Raw genomic sequence first — 15173 nt, forward strand, 5'->3', positions numbered from 1 at the left:
GGTTGAAAAGAAATGAATAAAACTGTAAATCGTATACATTTTCATTGTAATATACATTATCAGCAGAGGGAATCATTCTAATGAAGAATTTAAGATACAAAATGGAAACATCTTCAAAAGAAGACAATTTATTAAATTTTTCAGAATGTAAATTTTGTATTATTTGATATTTAAGTTCATCACCATTTTATTACTTAATTTTATTTAGTTTTTAAGGTTTATTTACTTTTGGGAGTGAGAGAGACAGAGCTTGAGCGGGGAAGGGGCAGAGAGAGAGGGAGACACAGAATCTGAAGCAGGCTCCAGGCTCTGAACTGTCAGCACAGAGCCCAGTGGGGCTCGAACTCACTGACCACCTTGTGTAGCCATTCATTCACTGTTGGACATTTGGGTTGTTGACACCTTTTGACTATTTTGAATAGCGTTACTATGAATACTTCTGGATGAGTTTTTGCTTGAATAACTGTTTTCGACTCAATGTATATAGACGTAGGGGTGGAATTTCTCAGCGATATGGTAACTCTGTGTTCCATTTTTTGAGGAATGACCAAACTAGTCTTCCAAAATGGCAGTGCCATTTTACATCCCCATTGGTAACACGCAATGGTTCCAATATCCATATTCTCAGCAACACTTGGTGCTTACATTTTGTTTTCTGATAGCAACTTCAGTGTATGTCAGGTAATATCTCATTGTGGGTTTGATTTGCATTTCCCAAGTGACTAATGATATTTAATATCTTTTCACATGATTGTTGAATATTTGTATATTATATATATATGAACTTATATATGTATACATGTATGTATACATATATATATATATATATATATATATATATATATATATATATATGAGCTTATATACTTTTCTTTTTTGGAGACATCTATGCAAGTCCTTTGCCTATTTTTAAATCAGGTTGTTTGGCTTTTGGTTGTTGGGAGAGTTCTTTATGTGTTCTAACAGTAGACTCTATGAGACATGTGATTTGCTAATTTTTTCTCCCATTCCACAGATTGTCTTTTTACTTTCACGAACAGATGCTTCTGTCGGATGAAATCTATTTTCTCTACTTTCTCTTTTTTTGCGTGTGCACTGGTGTCTTATCTGGGACTCCATTGCCAAATCCAAGGCTGTGAAGATTTACACCTGTGTTTCCTTCTAACGGTTCTAGTTTTAGCTCATAAATGTAGGTCTTTGTCCCATTTTGAGTTAATTTTTGTGTGTTGTGTGAGGTAGGGTCCCTTCTACTGCAAGTGGAGATCCAGATGTGCAAGCACCATTTGCTGAAGAGACTTTTCTTTTTCCATTGAATAGTCTTGGCATCCCTTGTTGAAGAAAATCAGTTGACCACAGATGTATGGGTTTATTTCTGGACTTTCAATTTTATTTTATAGGTCTGTATGCCTATCTTTGTGCTAGTACCCTACTGTTCTGATTACTATAGATTAGTAGTAAGTTTTGAAATCAGGAGGTGTAAGTACTCCAATTTTTTTTTTCATTTTCAAGATTATTTTGGGTATTAGGGCCCCTTGCAATGTCCTATGAATGTTAGGATGCACTGTTCCATTTCTGAAAAAAAAAAAAAGGTGGAATTTTGGTATGGGTTGCATTGAATCTATAGATCTCTTGGGAAATATTGCCATCTTAACAATATTATGCCTTTTATTTTTTTATTATTTTAAAAGATATTTATTTATTTTGAGAGGGAGAGAATGGGAGAAAGAGAGAGATAATGAGACAGAGAGAGACAGAGAGAGAGGGAGAGAGAGAAAGGGAGAGAAAGGAAGAGAGAGAGAGAATCACAAGCAGGTTCCACAAATCAGCACAGAGCCCAATGTGGGTTTCAATCTCACAAACTGTGAGATCACCATCTGAGCTAATATCAAGATGTTCAACTGACTGAGCCACTAAGGTGCCCCAATATTAAGCCTTTTAATCCACTAACATAGAAGGTTTTCCTAGTTATTCAGGGTCTTTCATTTATTTCAAAAAATATTTTTGTACTTTTCTCTGATACAAGTCTTGAACCTCCTTGGGTAAATTTATTCCTAATATTTTGTTGAAGATTCTTTTACATCTATGTTCATAAGAAATATTGGTCTATTGTTTTCTTTAATGGCTTTATCTGTTTGTTTGTTTTTTTTTTAAAATCAGAGTGATGGTGGCTTCATAACATTATTTAGGTAGTATTCCTTCCTCTTCCATTTTTGGATGAGTTTATAAAGGATTCTTGTTAATTCTTACTTAAATGGTTGGCAGAATTCACCGGTAAAGCCATCTGGTTGAGGCTTTTCATTTTGGGGAATTTTTGATTACTGATTTGTTCTTTTTGCCTGTTATAGGTCTGTTTGGACTTTAGTTATTTTTCAGTTACTTTTGTAGTTTGTGTGTCTCTAGGAATTTGTTAATTTCATCTAGGTTATCCAATTTGTTGGTGTATAGTTGCTCATAGAATTTTCTTACAATCCTTTATAAATTCAGTGTGTGTGTGTGTGTATGTAAACACACATATAAAGGATAGTATTATTACAGCCTCTACAGCCACCAATACTATCCACACTCCCTTAATAACTCTGACATCTCATAGACCTGTCCCTGAAGGTGCAAGAACAAGGAGACAGAAATGTCACCTTGAGTCTGAACCAGGCAAAGATGCTGCTGAGCTTGGATGAGGTGCATGAATCTAGTGACTCAGGTAAGGGCCGAGATGGGAGGTCACAAGACGCCCAAGGACGTGACACACGGGGACCTGAAGCTTACGGGGAGGTAGGGGGCAGAGTGGGGCCACAAAGGGTCCATCTGAGGAAGAAGGGGCGCTGGTGGGCACCCCGAGGTATCCACATTGGCCTGGTCCTGCAGGTCCTTCGGTGGTGGGCCTCGTCTCCACTCCAGGGATGGCCAAGTTACTGGCCGAGGCGCCCCTGGTCCTGGACCCTAAGCAGCAGGCAGTTCTGCGTGAACACAAGGAATTGCTGGGAGAGGTCTCCCCTGTCCTGCTCTCAGATGTCGTCTCTGCCTTTGTGAGCAACAAGGACACCCAGAACCTCGGCTCCCCCGTCACCTTCATCTTCTCCCACCGCGTGAGTCCTGGTGGAATGGGGCCGTGGCTGGGCAAGGAACTGGTCTGGGTCCGGGGCTCAGCCTCACTGTCGAGATCACCCTTTGTGTCCTGGGGGCCTCCTCCGTGGGCGCCTCCTTCCCCCAGGAAAGCCCTTTGCAAACCAGCTTTGGATAAGAGTCTCCAGCTCCCACCGACGCTCTCTTCCTACAGGCGGTGACGCCCGGGCCAACGCAGAAGGTGTTCTGTGTCTTCTGGGAGCACAGTCAGGATGGAGGCGGTCATTGGTCCACCATGGGCTGCAGGATGGTGGCCACCGGAGATGCCAACACCACCTGCCAGTGCTCCCACCTCAGCAGCTTTGCCATCCTCATGGCCCACACCCACGTGCAGGTGAGATCCCGGAGAGAGGCCGCTTTCCACGTCTATCGCTCTCGAACATGTTTCCCCACATGTAGGAGCTTAAAGAAACATAAATTTATGTCTCGTGGTTTCTGTGGGACGAGAATCGGGCATAGCGTAGCTGAGTTGCCTGCTCTGGGCCTTACAAGGTTGAGACCATTGAGTCAGCCAAAGCTGCATTCTCGTCGGAGGCCTGGGGTCCTCCTGTGAGCTCCCTGGTTGCTGGCAAAATTCCGTTCCTTGCAGTTGTAGGACTGGGGTTCCACTTTCTTTCTGGCTGCGAGCAGGGGACCCTGCTCAGCTCCTAGGGGCTACCTGCATTCCTTCTCTCTAGGCCCCACACAGCGTGTCAGCATTTCTGTCCAGAGGCCAGCAGGAGAAGCTCCCTCACATCAAACGCCCTCAAACTTTGAATCCTTTTCTCTAGGAAGAGCCTAGAGCTTTGAGAGCTCACTGATTAGGCCAGGCCCACCCAGGGTGATGAAATGCCTCTTAAAGTCAACTGATATAGGACCTGTGACTGTGATGTCCTTTTTGCTGGGTCCCAGGAGGAGGATCCCGTGCTGGTTGTCATCACCTACGTGGGGCTGGGCCTCTCTCTGCTCTGCCTCCTCCTGGCAGCCCTCACCTTCCTCCTGTGCAAAGCCATCCAGAACACCAGCACCTCACTCCACCTGCAGCTCTCGATCTGCCTCTTCCTGGCCCACCTGCTCTTCCTCACGGCCATCGACCAGACCAAGATCAAGGTACTGACACTGTCCCAGAGGACCCCCTGCCCTGAGCCACGGGATGCTCAGTTCGTGGAGCCCTGCTGCACTGATACCTTAACACAATATCGTTGGGCGACAGGGAGGCTGGAGGGGTAAATAGCCTATTTCACGTTGACTGATGAAGCAGAAGACAATCCTCTCTCAACGACTCGACCCTATATATATATATATATATATATATATATATATATATATATATATACGAGTTCTCCCCTCTGGCAAGGTATGGGAGGGGTCCTGGGGCCACCCTCCTCCCTGACAGTCCCTCCTGGTGACTCCTTCCTCCTCGCCCAGCTGCTGTGCGCCATCATCGCGGGGGCCTTACACTATCTCTACCTGGCCTCCTTCACCTGGATGCTGTTGGACGGTCTACACCTCTTCCTCACGGCACGCAACCTGATGGTGGTCAACTACTCCAGTGTGAGCAGGTTCATGAAGAGACTCATGTTCCCTGTGGGCTATGGAGTCCCGGCTCTAATCGTGGCCATTTCTGCTGCATCCAGACCTTCCCTTTATGGAACACCCACCAGGTAAGTGCCAATTCCCACTGCCCCTATCTTCTCCAGCAGGATCATGGCCACCACCAGAACCAGAGGAGTATTTTTTTTTTTTTCAACGTTTATTTATTTTTGGGACAGAGAGAGACAGAGCATGAACGGGGGAGGGGCAGAGAGAGAGGGAGACACAGAATTGGAAACAGGCTCCAGGCTCTGAGCCATCAGCCCAGAGCCCGACGCGGGGCTCGAACTCACGGACCGCAAGATCGTGACCTGGCTGAAGTCGGACGCTTAACCGACTGCGCCACCCAGGCGCCCCAGAGGAGTATTTTTTATTATGCCCAAGCAGAACACAGAGAAGACATGCTAAGTAATCATCCTTAGGACATCTTTCTGGTGGGAAGTTATAAGTTAAGCAGAATGTCTTTAAAGTTCTGTCCTTTGAATAGCAAGACTGAAATCAAAAGACGCGCTTAGGACATCATTAAAAAAATAGAATCTACTTCTTTCTCCAAATGCTTTAAGATGTTCCAGTTTTTTAAAAATTTGGAGCTAGAGCTGATTTATGTAATCAAGTAATAGATTTTTATATCACGGTTAAGATATACAAGGTACTTACTTTATGCCATGAATTTTTCTAACCATTTTTGTATGCATTAACTCGGTGAATACTCACATTAAAACTGTGAAGTAGGCAGAGCCATTTGCCCCATATTACAGGTGAGTAAACCGAGCCACACGTAATCTCATTAAATGCCCCAAGGGGAATGGCTAATAAGTGGCAGAAGTAGAATTCAAATCCACGAGTCAAGCTTTAGAGTTTGTACTCTGACATTTCCACCGTTAATGCTTGGTTTCACATTTTTACATTTTTCTTGAAGTATATTTCACATACCCTAAAATTGACTCTTGGAAAGTGTACAGATTAGTGTTTTTTAGAATGATCATAGAGTTGTGTATGCATCACCAGAACATGCAGACATGACTGGAACACCTTCAACTCCCTAGAAGAAACCTCACACACATTAACATTCCCTCCTCAGTCCTGTTACCGTCTTCCACCCCAGCCCCCTGGGCCACCACTAATATACCTTCTGTCTCTAGGGATCTGCCTTTTCTGGAAATTTGACTTAAGTGAAATCATACCTGTGGTCTGTTGCGACTGGATTCTTTCACTTCGTAGGATGCTTTCAAGGCTCATCCATGTTGTAGCAAGTATCATGACTTCATGCCTTGTGGTTCCTTGCTGCTGCTGCTGGTGTTTTGTAAATAATATTCCACTATACAGATATACTGCATTTTTTCAATCTACCATTTGATAGGCTCTTGGATTGTTTCCTTTTTTTTTTTTTTTTTTTTTTAAAAGGAGGCTTCATGCCCAGAGCAGGGCTTGAACTCACGACCCGGAAATCAAGACCTGAGCTGAGATCAAGAGTCGGACGCTTAGCCGACTGAGCCACTCAGGCGCCCCAGGTTGTTTCCATTTTTTGCCACTATGAGTGATGCTGCTATAAATATACATGTGTAAGTTTTGGTGTCAACATATGTTTTCTTTTGTTTCGGATATATATCCATTTGTGGAACTGCGGGATCACATTGCAGATCTATGTTTAGCACTTTGACAAACTGTCATCTGTTTCTCCAAGTGTCTGCCCCAGTTTCTATTCACACAAGCCATGTGTGAGGGTTCTAATTGCTCTGCATTGTCATAGACCCTGGGTCTGGAGTTCTCGCTTGTCCAGCAAGAGAGTGGATGCAGGATTAAAATGCGAGAGAGGCTAATGTCCGGGAGGAGACAAGAGCCCCAAGTAAGGGTCCTTGCTCTGTTTTTATTAGGATCAGAAGGCTTACAGGCGTGATGGATGTGCACAAAGAAATGAAACTGTGAACATTAACTCATGGGCGTGAGGAAAAGGGGGTTTTGAAGATATGCGGTGGTAGGGGTTTGGATCAATACAACACAAAGTCCAGGAGCCAAGCAGATGGTTGTTTACAGCAGACATGAACCGCCACATCTGTTTACCTAAACTTGCCTAGGGCACAAGAAAGAAAGAGCATGCTACCTCAGGGTAAACGAGGCATGTTTCTTTTGCTAATTAGCTCCATTCTGGGCAACTTCGCCTTACTGAGGTCTGTAGCCCTGTTTACCTGTTTACCTATTTGGGTCCTTCCTTTCTGGGAAAGCAGCTTTCTATTGTACTAAGTTGGGAGGCATTTCCACCCTGAATACCTAATCTTGTTTACCTAATCTTGGATGCATTCATCCTCTAGCTTTCTATTTCCTTATGCCTTGTTAACTCATCGGTGCAAGCTCAGGGATTCCTAAGCTTATTCCCCACACTCTGCGTCATCAACACTTATTTTCTGCATTTTTAATTTTAGCCTTCTGCATGAGTTTTAAGTGTTATTTCATTGTGGTTCAGACTTGCAATTCCCCAATAACTAGTGATGCTGAGTGGCTTTTCACGTGTTTATTGACCATTTGCATATCTTCTTTGGAGAAATGCCTTTTCAAACCTTTTGTCCATTTAAAAAAAACATTTTTTTTAAAGTTTATTTTTATTTTTGAGACAGAGAAAGACAGAGCATGAACGGGGGAGGGTCAGAGAGAGGGAGACACAGAATCCCAAGCAGGCTCCAGGCTCTGAGCTGTCAGCACAGAGCCCGACGCGGGGCTCGAACTCACGGACTGTGAGATCATGACCTGAGCCGAATTCGGGTGCTTAACCGACCGAGCCACCCAGGTGCCCCACCTTTTGTCCATTTTTAAATTCGGTTATTTGTCATCTTGCTGAGTTTTTGAGTTCTTAGTATATTCCGGATGGTAGTGCCTCATCAATTTGTGATTTGCAAATATTTTCTACCTCTCCATGTCTTTTCACTTCCTTGCAAAGTGAAAAGTTTAAAGCAGAGAAGTTTTTTAATTTCGATGAAGTCCACTTAATTTTTCTTTTGTTGTTTGTGCTTAGGATTTTGTATCTAAAAAACCATTGTGCAACCTAATATCCCTACATTCCTTTCCTCCTCCTTTTTATTATTGCTGTCATAAAAATTATATCTTTGTACCTTACAAGCCCATTGACACGGTTTTAAAAGTATTGCTTTGCGTGGTTATCTTTTAACGCAGGAGAAGAAGAGGATTACAAACAAAAATATACTTCAGTGTCTTTCATAATACCCACATAGTTACTTTTATTGGTGCTCTTTATTTCTTTGTTTGGATTGAAGTTACTCTCTAGTCTCCTTTCATATCAGCCTGACTTATTTAGGGTTTCTTGTGACCACTTAGCAAACAAGAATGATCTTATTTTTATCTTGAAATGCCTTAATTTCTTCATTTCTCAAGGAGAATTTAGCTGGATACAGAAGTCTTGGTTGACCATCATTTTTTTTTTTTTTGATACCTTGAAGATGATATTCCACTGCCTTCTCCATGATCTCAGGCAAGAAGTCACTTGTTAATCTTATTGAGGATGCCTTGTACATGAAAAATCAACTTTCCCCTGCCACTTTAAAGATTTTGTCTTTGCCTTTTTTCAATAGGTCTATGATGCGTTTCAGTGTGGATCTCTTTGAATTTATTACAGTTATAGTTCCTTGAACTTCACATTTGGGAAGTTTTTAGCCATTCATTCTTTAAGTATTTTTCTGCCCTTTTTGCTTTGTCTTCTGGGATTCCAACTGTGTATGTGTGGGAGCACTTGTCCTATGCCATAAATCTCTTGAGGTTCTGTTCATTTTTCTTCATCCTATTTTCTTTCTGTTCCTCAGACTGCGTAGTTTCTGTTGATGTATATTCAAATTTATTTATTTATTTTTTCTTTTACCAGCTCAAATCTGTTGTGGAGCCCTTCTGGTGAATTTCTCACTTCAGTTTTTGTATTTCTCAACTCTAGAGTTTCTATTTGGTTCCATACAGAATATCTGTTGCTTTATTCATATCCCTTATTTGGTGAAACATTGTTGTTCTACTTTTCTTTCATTTTTCAGAAATGGTTTCGTGTTTTTAATATATTTGTAATAATTGATGTAAAGACTTTATCTACAAGATTCGAAGTCTGTGCCTTCTCAGAGATGCTTTCTTTTGACTGATTTTTTTCCTCTGTGTATGTTGCACATTTTCCTGTTTCTTTGGGTATATTATACTTTTTTGTGAAAACTCAATATTTTAGATAATATATTGTAATCCTGCTGTTTCAGTTTCCTCCACCCTTCAAGATATGTTGTTATTTCTGGTTTGTTGGTGTCTTTGTTTGTTTGTTTAGTGACTTTCCTGGATTAATTCTGTAGATTGGCCATTTCTTGCAGTGTGTGTCCCCTGAGTTCTCTGCTAGCTTTTTTAAAGTTCTTATTTTTGTTTTTAATCATGGGTTCCTAGGGTGTTGGTCGCACTTGGGTCAGTTTATTTAGTGGCCACCAACTGTTTGTTCCGGAAGATTTCCTTAAATGCTTTGCCTATATACTTTGCATTCTTCTAAAAGGTATCTGTGTGAGAAGACCGCACCTTCAAACTTCAGGAAGTTTACATAACAGTCTTAGCTTTCACTTTATGATTGCACAAAGCCTCAAGGTCAGACAGAGATGAGAGACTAGTGCTTTCTTTTCTCCCCATGCCTGTTTTGAGTGGAGCCATACCCTTATGCATCCTCAGATTTGCAGGAATATTTCAGAGATTTTCAAAAATTTTCATCGTCCTTGAGTGGTCCAGTATTTCCTTTTAAATTCCTGGAAAAGTTCTTTTGATCCCACCTGAAATCACAGCCTTAGGCAGCTAGGAATGGGGCCATAATTTGTTATTGTATTGATAATGCCCCAGAGTCAGCTCCCCCTCCCCCATGATTTCTCAGTCGAATCAAATAGGCACCAAATTTAGAGAATAAAGAGTTAGGAAACTACAGAGTTAGAAAAAAACTTGGTTGTGTTCTGGGGGTGATGATGATGTTTTCCATGGAGCTTCCAAAATAGTCAGATTTCTCTGCTGTCTTCAACGTTGTCAACTTCTGGCTGCTGCACCACTAAGCTGGGGAGAGACAGAACTGAGATAGCTCTGAGTTAAAACATCCCAGACTCCTTTCTCCCCACAATCTTTTTTTTTTTTTTTAAATTTTTTTTTCAACGTTTTTTACTTATTTTTGGGACAGAGAGAGACAGAGCATGAACGGGGAGGGGCAGAGAGAGAGGGAGACACAGAATCGGAAACAGGCTCCAGGCTCTGAGCCATCAGCCCAGAGCCTGACGCGGGGCTGGAACTCACGGACCGCGAGATCGTGACCTGGCTGAAGTCGGACGTTTAACCAACTGCGCCACCCAGGCGCCCCTCTCCCCACAATCTTATTGAGGTTCAGTAGCGTCTCTTGGTTAGACTATTTTTCAACTTGTTCTGTGGTGCTGGGTAATCGCCACAGTTCCGAAGTGGTTGGTTTTAGTTGTTTTGCTCGTATTTTTGCTGTTTTAGAAGGAGAGCAAGTTCATCAAGGTCCTTACTCCTCTACTCAGGAGTAGCTTTATGTTTAACCCTTCAGGAGGTCAGTTCCTAGAACGTGCACTATTAACCACAACGTGCTGCTAAAACTTATGCTCACCTGATTCACCTGAGCTGTCTCCAGGTGTCTTTCTTGGACACTGCAGTTCTTTCTTGCTTACATTCTTTTTAGTCTATACTTCAGTTGTCCTGAAATGGGCTACCAAACTGTCCATTGCTCTTTTCATTTTTAAAACTTTTTTCATGCTTTTTAAAGTTTATTGTTGAGAGAGAGAGGGACAGAGCACGAGTGGGGGAGGGACAGAGAAAGAGGGAGACGTGGAATCCGAAGCAGGCTCCGGGCTCTGAGCTGTCAGCACAGAGCCCAATGTGGGGCTCGAACTCATGGACCATGAGATCACGACCTGAGCCGGAGTTGGTCGCTTACCAAACTGAGCCACCCAGGTGCACCTGTCCACTGTTCTGAAATGCCCTGCTCACTCTCTACTTTACCCTAATGTAGGATCAAAAGTGAATTCTCTCACTATCAGTAAAATCTTCAGCAATAGGCCTAAGCTCTCTATGCATTAATTACCAATCCGTGGTCATAAGAGAATATCTGTTTTGTGCTGGTGTTAAAATTAAATCAAATAACTCACCAACAAAACGCAAATAGCTCAAGTTAAAAATGGTCAAAATAGGGGCCCTTGGCTGGCTCCGTTGGAAAAGCATGCGACTCTTGATCTTGAGGTCATGAATTCAAGCCCCCATGGGGGGCTATAGAGATTATTTGAATAAACCAATAAACTCAAAGGTGGACAACATATTTTAATAGACATTTCTCCAAAGATAGGTAAATGGCCAATAAATACACGAAAAGATGCTCACTAGCCTTAGTCATCAGGAAAATGCAAGTCAGAAACTGTAAATGAGATATTACTTTATACCTATTCGTTGAAATGGTTAAAAAAAAGACAATAAACACTACTCGCAAGGATGTGGAAAATTCAGAACACTCCTACATTGCTGGTTGGAATGTAAATGGTGCGGTCACTTTGGAACACAGTTTGACAGTTTCTCACAGGGTTAAACATAAAGCTACCACATGACCAACCAACACCACTCCTGGGTACATACCCCAGACAAATGAAAACATATGTTCACACACGGGGCGTCTCAGTGGCTCATTTGGTTAAGCAGGTCAGGTCGTCATCTCCCGCTTTGTGAGGTTGAGCCTTGTGTTGGGCTCTGTGCTGACGGCAGAGGGCCTGCTTGGGGTTCTCTCTCTCTCTCTCTCTCTCTCTCTCTCTCTCAAAAGAAATAAACTTAAAAAAATCAACCTTGTATGAGACGCCTGGGTGGTTAAGCCTCTGACTTCAGCTCAGGTCATGATCTCAGGGTTTGTGAGTTCAAGCCCCGCGTCGGGCTCTGTGCTGACAGCTCAGAGCCTGGAGCCTGCTTCTGATTCTGTGTCTCCCTCTCTCTCTCTGCCCCTCCCCTGCTCGTGCTCCGTCTCTCTCTGTCTCTCAAAAGCAAATAAATGTAAAAAGCCCCACCAAACCCTTGTACACGAAGGCTCATAACAGCAGTATTCAAAATTGGAGACAACTGAAAACAACCGAATGCCCCTCAACTGATGAATGGATAGGCCAAGTATGATCTGGCCACACACAGAATATCATTTAGCCGTGAGAAAAAGAATGAGACATATTTTTTTTCAGCCATAAAAATGTGCTGTGATGTGAACGGACTTTGAAAACACGGTGCTGAATGAAAGAATTCAGTCACGAAAGGCCACATATCACATGATACTATTTATGTAAAGTGTTCACAGTAGGCAAATCGATTAGGTGAGAAGGCAGATTAACAGTGCCCTGGGGCTCCGATGGGAGTGGAGTACGAACACAGTGACTGCTTCTGTGCATGAAATGTCTTTTTTTTAACGATTTTGGCTGAAGTCCTCACGCTTTATTTTTTACTTATTTTTTAAAAAATGTGTATTTATTTTTGAGAGAGAGAGAGAGCACAAAAGCAGGGGGGAGGGCGGAGAGAGAGGGGGACAGAGGATCTGAAGCCGGGGCTCAGCCTCACAAACCTGGAGGTCACGACCTGAGCCGAAGTCAGACACTCAGCTCATTGAGCCACCCAGGCGCCCCGGGAACGAAATTTCTCTTAAGGAGTTGCAAATGTCCTCGAGTTAGATTTTGGTGCTGGTCGCACAACTCTGCGAGTATTCTAAGGATCACTGAACTGTGTGGTTTAAATGGGTGAATTTTATGGTATGTAAAATATATCTCCATAAAGCCATGAAAAAAAAAATTAAAATAAGTTGATGGGTTTTGCAGCAGGATGAAAAAAAATTAGATTGAAGAGTGCAAGAAAGGCCCCTAAAACCATGTTAGGGATGGCTCACACGACTCTCTCGAACTGTTAACATGTTTGTGGGCCTCTCCCTTGCTCCAACACTGTTCATCTCAGTAACATCATTCACCATTAATATCTCAGCTAAGGGGCGCCTGGGTGGCTCAGTTGAGTGTCTGACTCCTGGTTTCGTCTTAGGTCACAATCCTGGGGTGGTGGGATTGAGCCCCAAATCGGGCTCTGTGCTGAGCGCAGAACCTGCTTAAGATTCTCTCTCTCTCTCTCTCTCTCTCTCTCTCTCTCTCTCCTTCCACACCTCTCCCTTACTTGCGCTCTATCTAAAACAAAACAAAACAAAACAAAACAAAACAAAACAAAACAAAACAACAGAAAAAAAAAAACAACTCAGCTAAACATATAATTTCCTTAGGGAATCTTCCTTCACCATCCAAATCCCTCAGATTCCAAACTAAGCATGACATCCAATGATACATTCTTATAGCTGCACATTTTTATTGTTACAGTATGTTTAATTATGTGTCTCCTACTCCACGTGAGATTTGTGGGTCTTTTTTTTTTTTTTTCAACGTTTATTTATTTTGGGGACAGAGAGACAGAGCATGAATGGGGGAGGGGCAGAGAGAGAGGGAGACACAGAATCGGAAACAGGCTCCAGGCTCTGAGCCATCAGCCCAGAGCCTGACGCGGGGCTCGAACTCACAGACCGCGAGATCGTGACCTGGCTGAAGTCGGACGTTTAACCGACTGCGCCACCCAGGCGCCCCGAGATTTGTGGGTCTTAAGACTGTTTACTTTCTTTGCCAATGACAGAGCCTGTCACGGAAGAGTCAATATTTGTTGATGAATGAATGAATGAATGAATGAACGAACGAATTTATATAATTGTTCTACATACCTCAGGATGAATGCATTTTTTACTCTCTCTCTCTTGCTCAGCTGCTGGCTCCATCCAGAAAAGATGTTTATATGGAGCTTCCTGGGACCAGTCTGTGTCATTATCTCTGTGAGTGATGATGTCAGAGCATCCTTAATGCTCAGCTGAGGGTCATTAGAAGAGCAGAATTATAAGGGGGGGGGCGGTGACAGGGGCAGGAATGTCCCTGGATTGTCATTTTCTTTGGGGGGGGGTTTGGTTTTCTAAGACTGCTTCTAAAACTATGAGCTCTAACACGGTTACTTAATATGAAAACGACTTACATGTGAGATTGATGTGGGGCAGGCTGGGAGACAGACAACCGATTGAAATTGTACTCAATAAACCTTCTGTGGTTTCCCGAAGGTCAATTTAGTGTTGTTTTTCATGACCCTCTGGATTTTGCAAAGCAAGCTGTCTTCCCTCAACAGCGACGTATCCACCCTCCAGAACACAAGGTAAGGTGGAGGAGAGAGTGACAACCCCACGGGCATAGGTGGTCCAAAGGGCAAAGCCGTGTGCCTCGGTGGTCCTTAGTGTTTCTTCTGAGGGGACCCAGAGTAAAGAGGTGTGTTAACCTTCTCAGTCAGAAGAGCTGGCACTCTGGCCGCAATGTTCTGTCCATTTCTAGCCCCAGCTTGTCGCTTCCCTCAGCAACAGGAAGAATTGACCTTGGTCACTAAACATTCTTTGGACTTTTGCCAGGGAATCCTAGGACGAAGGTGCAGGGAACATTTATGTTCCCATGAAGCACTTAGAAAAGCCTGTGGCTGTTTCCACAGCCCAGCCTCCACTTGCTGCCCCGCTCAGTGCAGGCTCCTTCTCACCCCTGTTCCCGTCCTTTCTCCGGAGAAAATCCTAGCCAGTGTCGAATCTTCTGGGAGGCGAGGGCAATCCTTGTTCCAGCCACCTTTGTGCAGACTTAATGCTATTTCTTCCACGTTCCTACCGTTATCCTTTCCAAATGAAAAGAGAAATCTTGCCTTTGTTTTTTTTTTTTTTGTTTGTTTATTTATTTATTTTGAGAGAGAGAGAGAGAGAAAGAATCCCAAACAGGCTCCACACTCACAGTGTGGGGCTCGAAGTCACAAACCACAAGATCACGACCTGAGCCTCAGTCAGCCGCTCAACGGGGTCACCCAGGTGCCCCTTGCCTTTGTTATTTTTAATGCCCAGGTCCCAGCACAGAGCCTCCTCGGTGGTGTTGGTTGAATGAATTTCAGGATCTCCAGGGAGCACCGTAAAACTTTTGAAACTTACATTGTGAGGTATCCCTATCCTCCTCAATGCAAGTCAAGACACTCTCCTGGTCCCAAGTGGCATTTTGGCTGTGGGGAATCACTGACAGTAAAGATCAGAGCCCATCACAAGTCAGTCTGAGAACTCGTCACCGACAGGGAGTGACAGCAGCCTCCGTGGGGCGGGGAGCAGAATGGCTTGTGTTGCTCCCGGTGCATCACGAGCCTCCTCTCTCCTCCTACCCAGGATGCTGACATTTAAAGCGATGGCTCAGCTCCTCATCCTGGGCTGCACGTGGTGTCTGGGCCTCCTGCAGGTGGGGCCAGCTGCCCGCGTCATGGCTTACCTCTTCACCATCATCAACAGCCTGCAGGGAATGTTCATCTTCCTGGTGTACTGCCTCCTCAGCCAGCAGGTACCACGGTCCGGCCCCCATCCAGGACTCTTC

General features: G+C 43.6%; 1 protein-coding gene across 1 annotated transcript in view; it reads left to right on the plus strand.

Moving 5' to 3' along the window:
- The window catches only part of ADGRE2 (adhesion G protein-coupled receptor E2), a 35199-nt gene that overhangs the window by 19827 nt on the left and 199 nt on the right, over positions 1–15173 (plus strand). The window contains exons 14-21 of the mRNA XM_043585911.1: positions 2591–2698; positions 2863–3083; positions 3275–3454; positions 4012–4209; positions 4528–4763; positions 13510–13576; positions 13853–13944; positions 14972–15140. Of these exons, the coding sequence (XP_043441846.1) occupies positions 2591–2698; positions 2863–3083; positions 3275–3454; positions 4012–4209; positions 4528–4763; positions 13510–13576; positions 13853–13944; positions 14972–15140 (1271 nt within the window). The remainder of the gene's footprint in view (positions 1–2590; positions 2699–2862; positions 3084–3274; positions 3455–4011; positions 4210–4527; positions 4764–13509; positions 13577–13852; positions 13945–14971; positions 15141–15173) is intronic.

This window comes from Prionailurus bengalensis, chromosome A2 (assembly GCF_016509475.1).
Source record: "Prionailurus bengalensis isolate Pbe53 chromosome A2, Fcat_Pben_1.1_paternal_pri, whole genome shotgun sequence".
Classification (NCBI taxonomy): domain Eukaryota; kingdom Metazoa; phylum Chordata; class Mammalia; order Carnivora; family Felidae; genus Prionailurus; species Prionailurus bengalensis.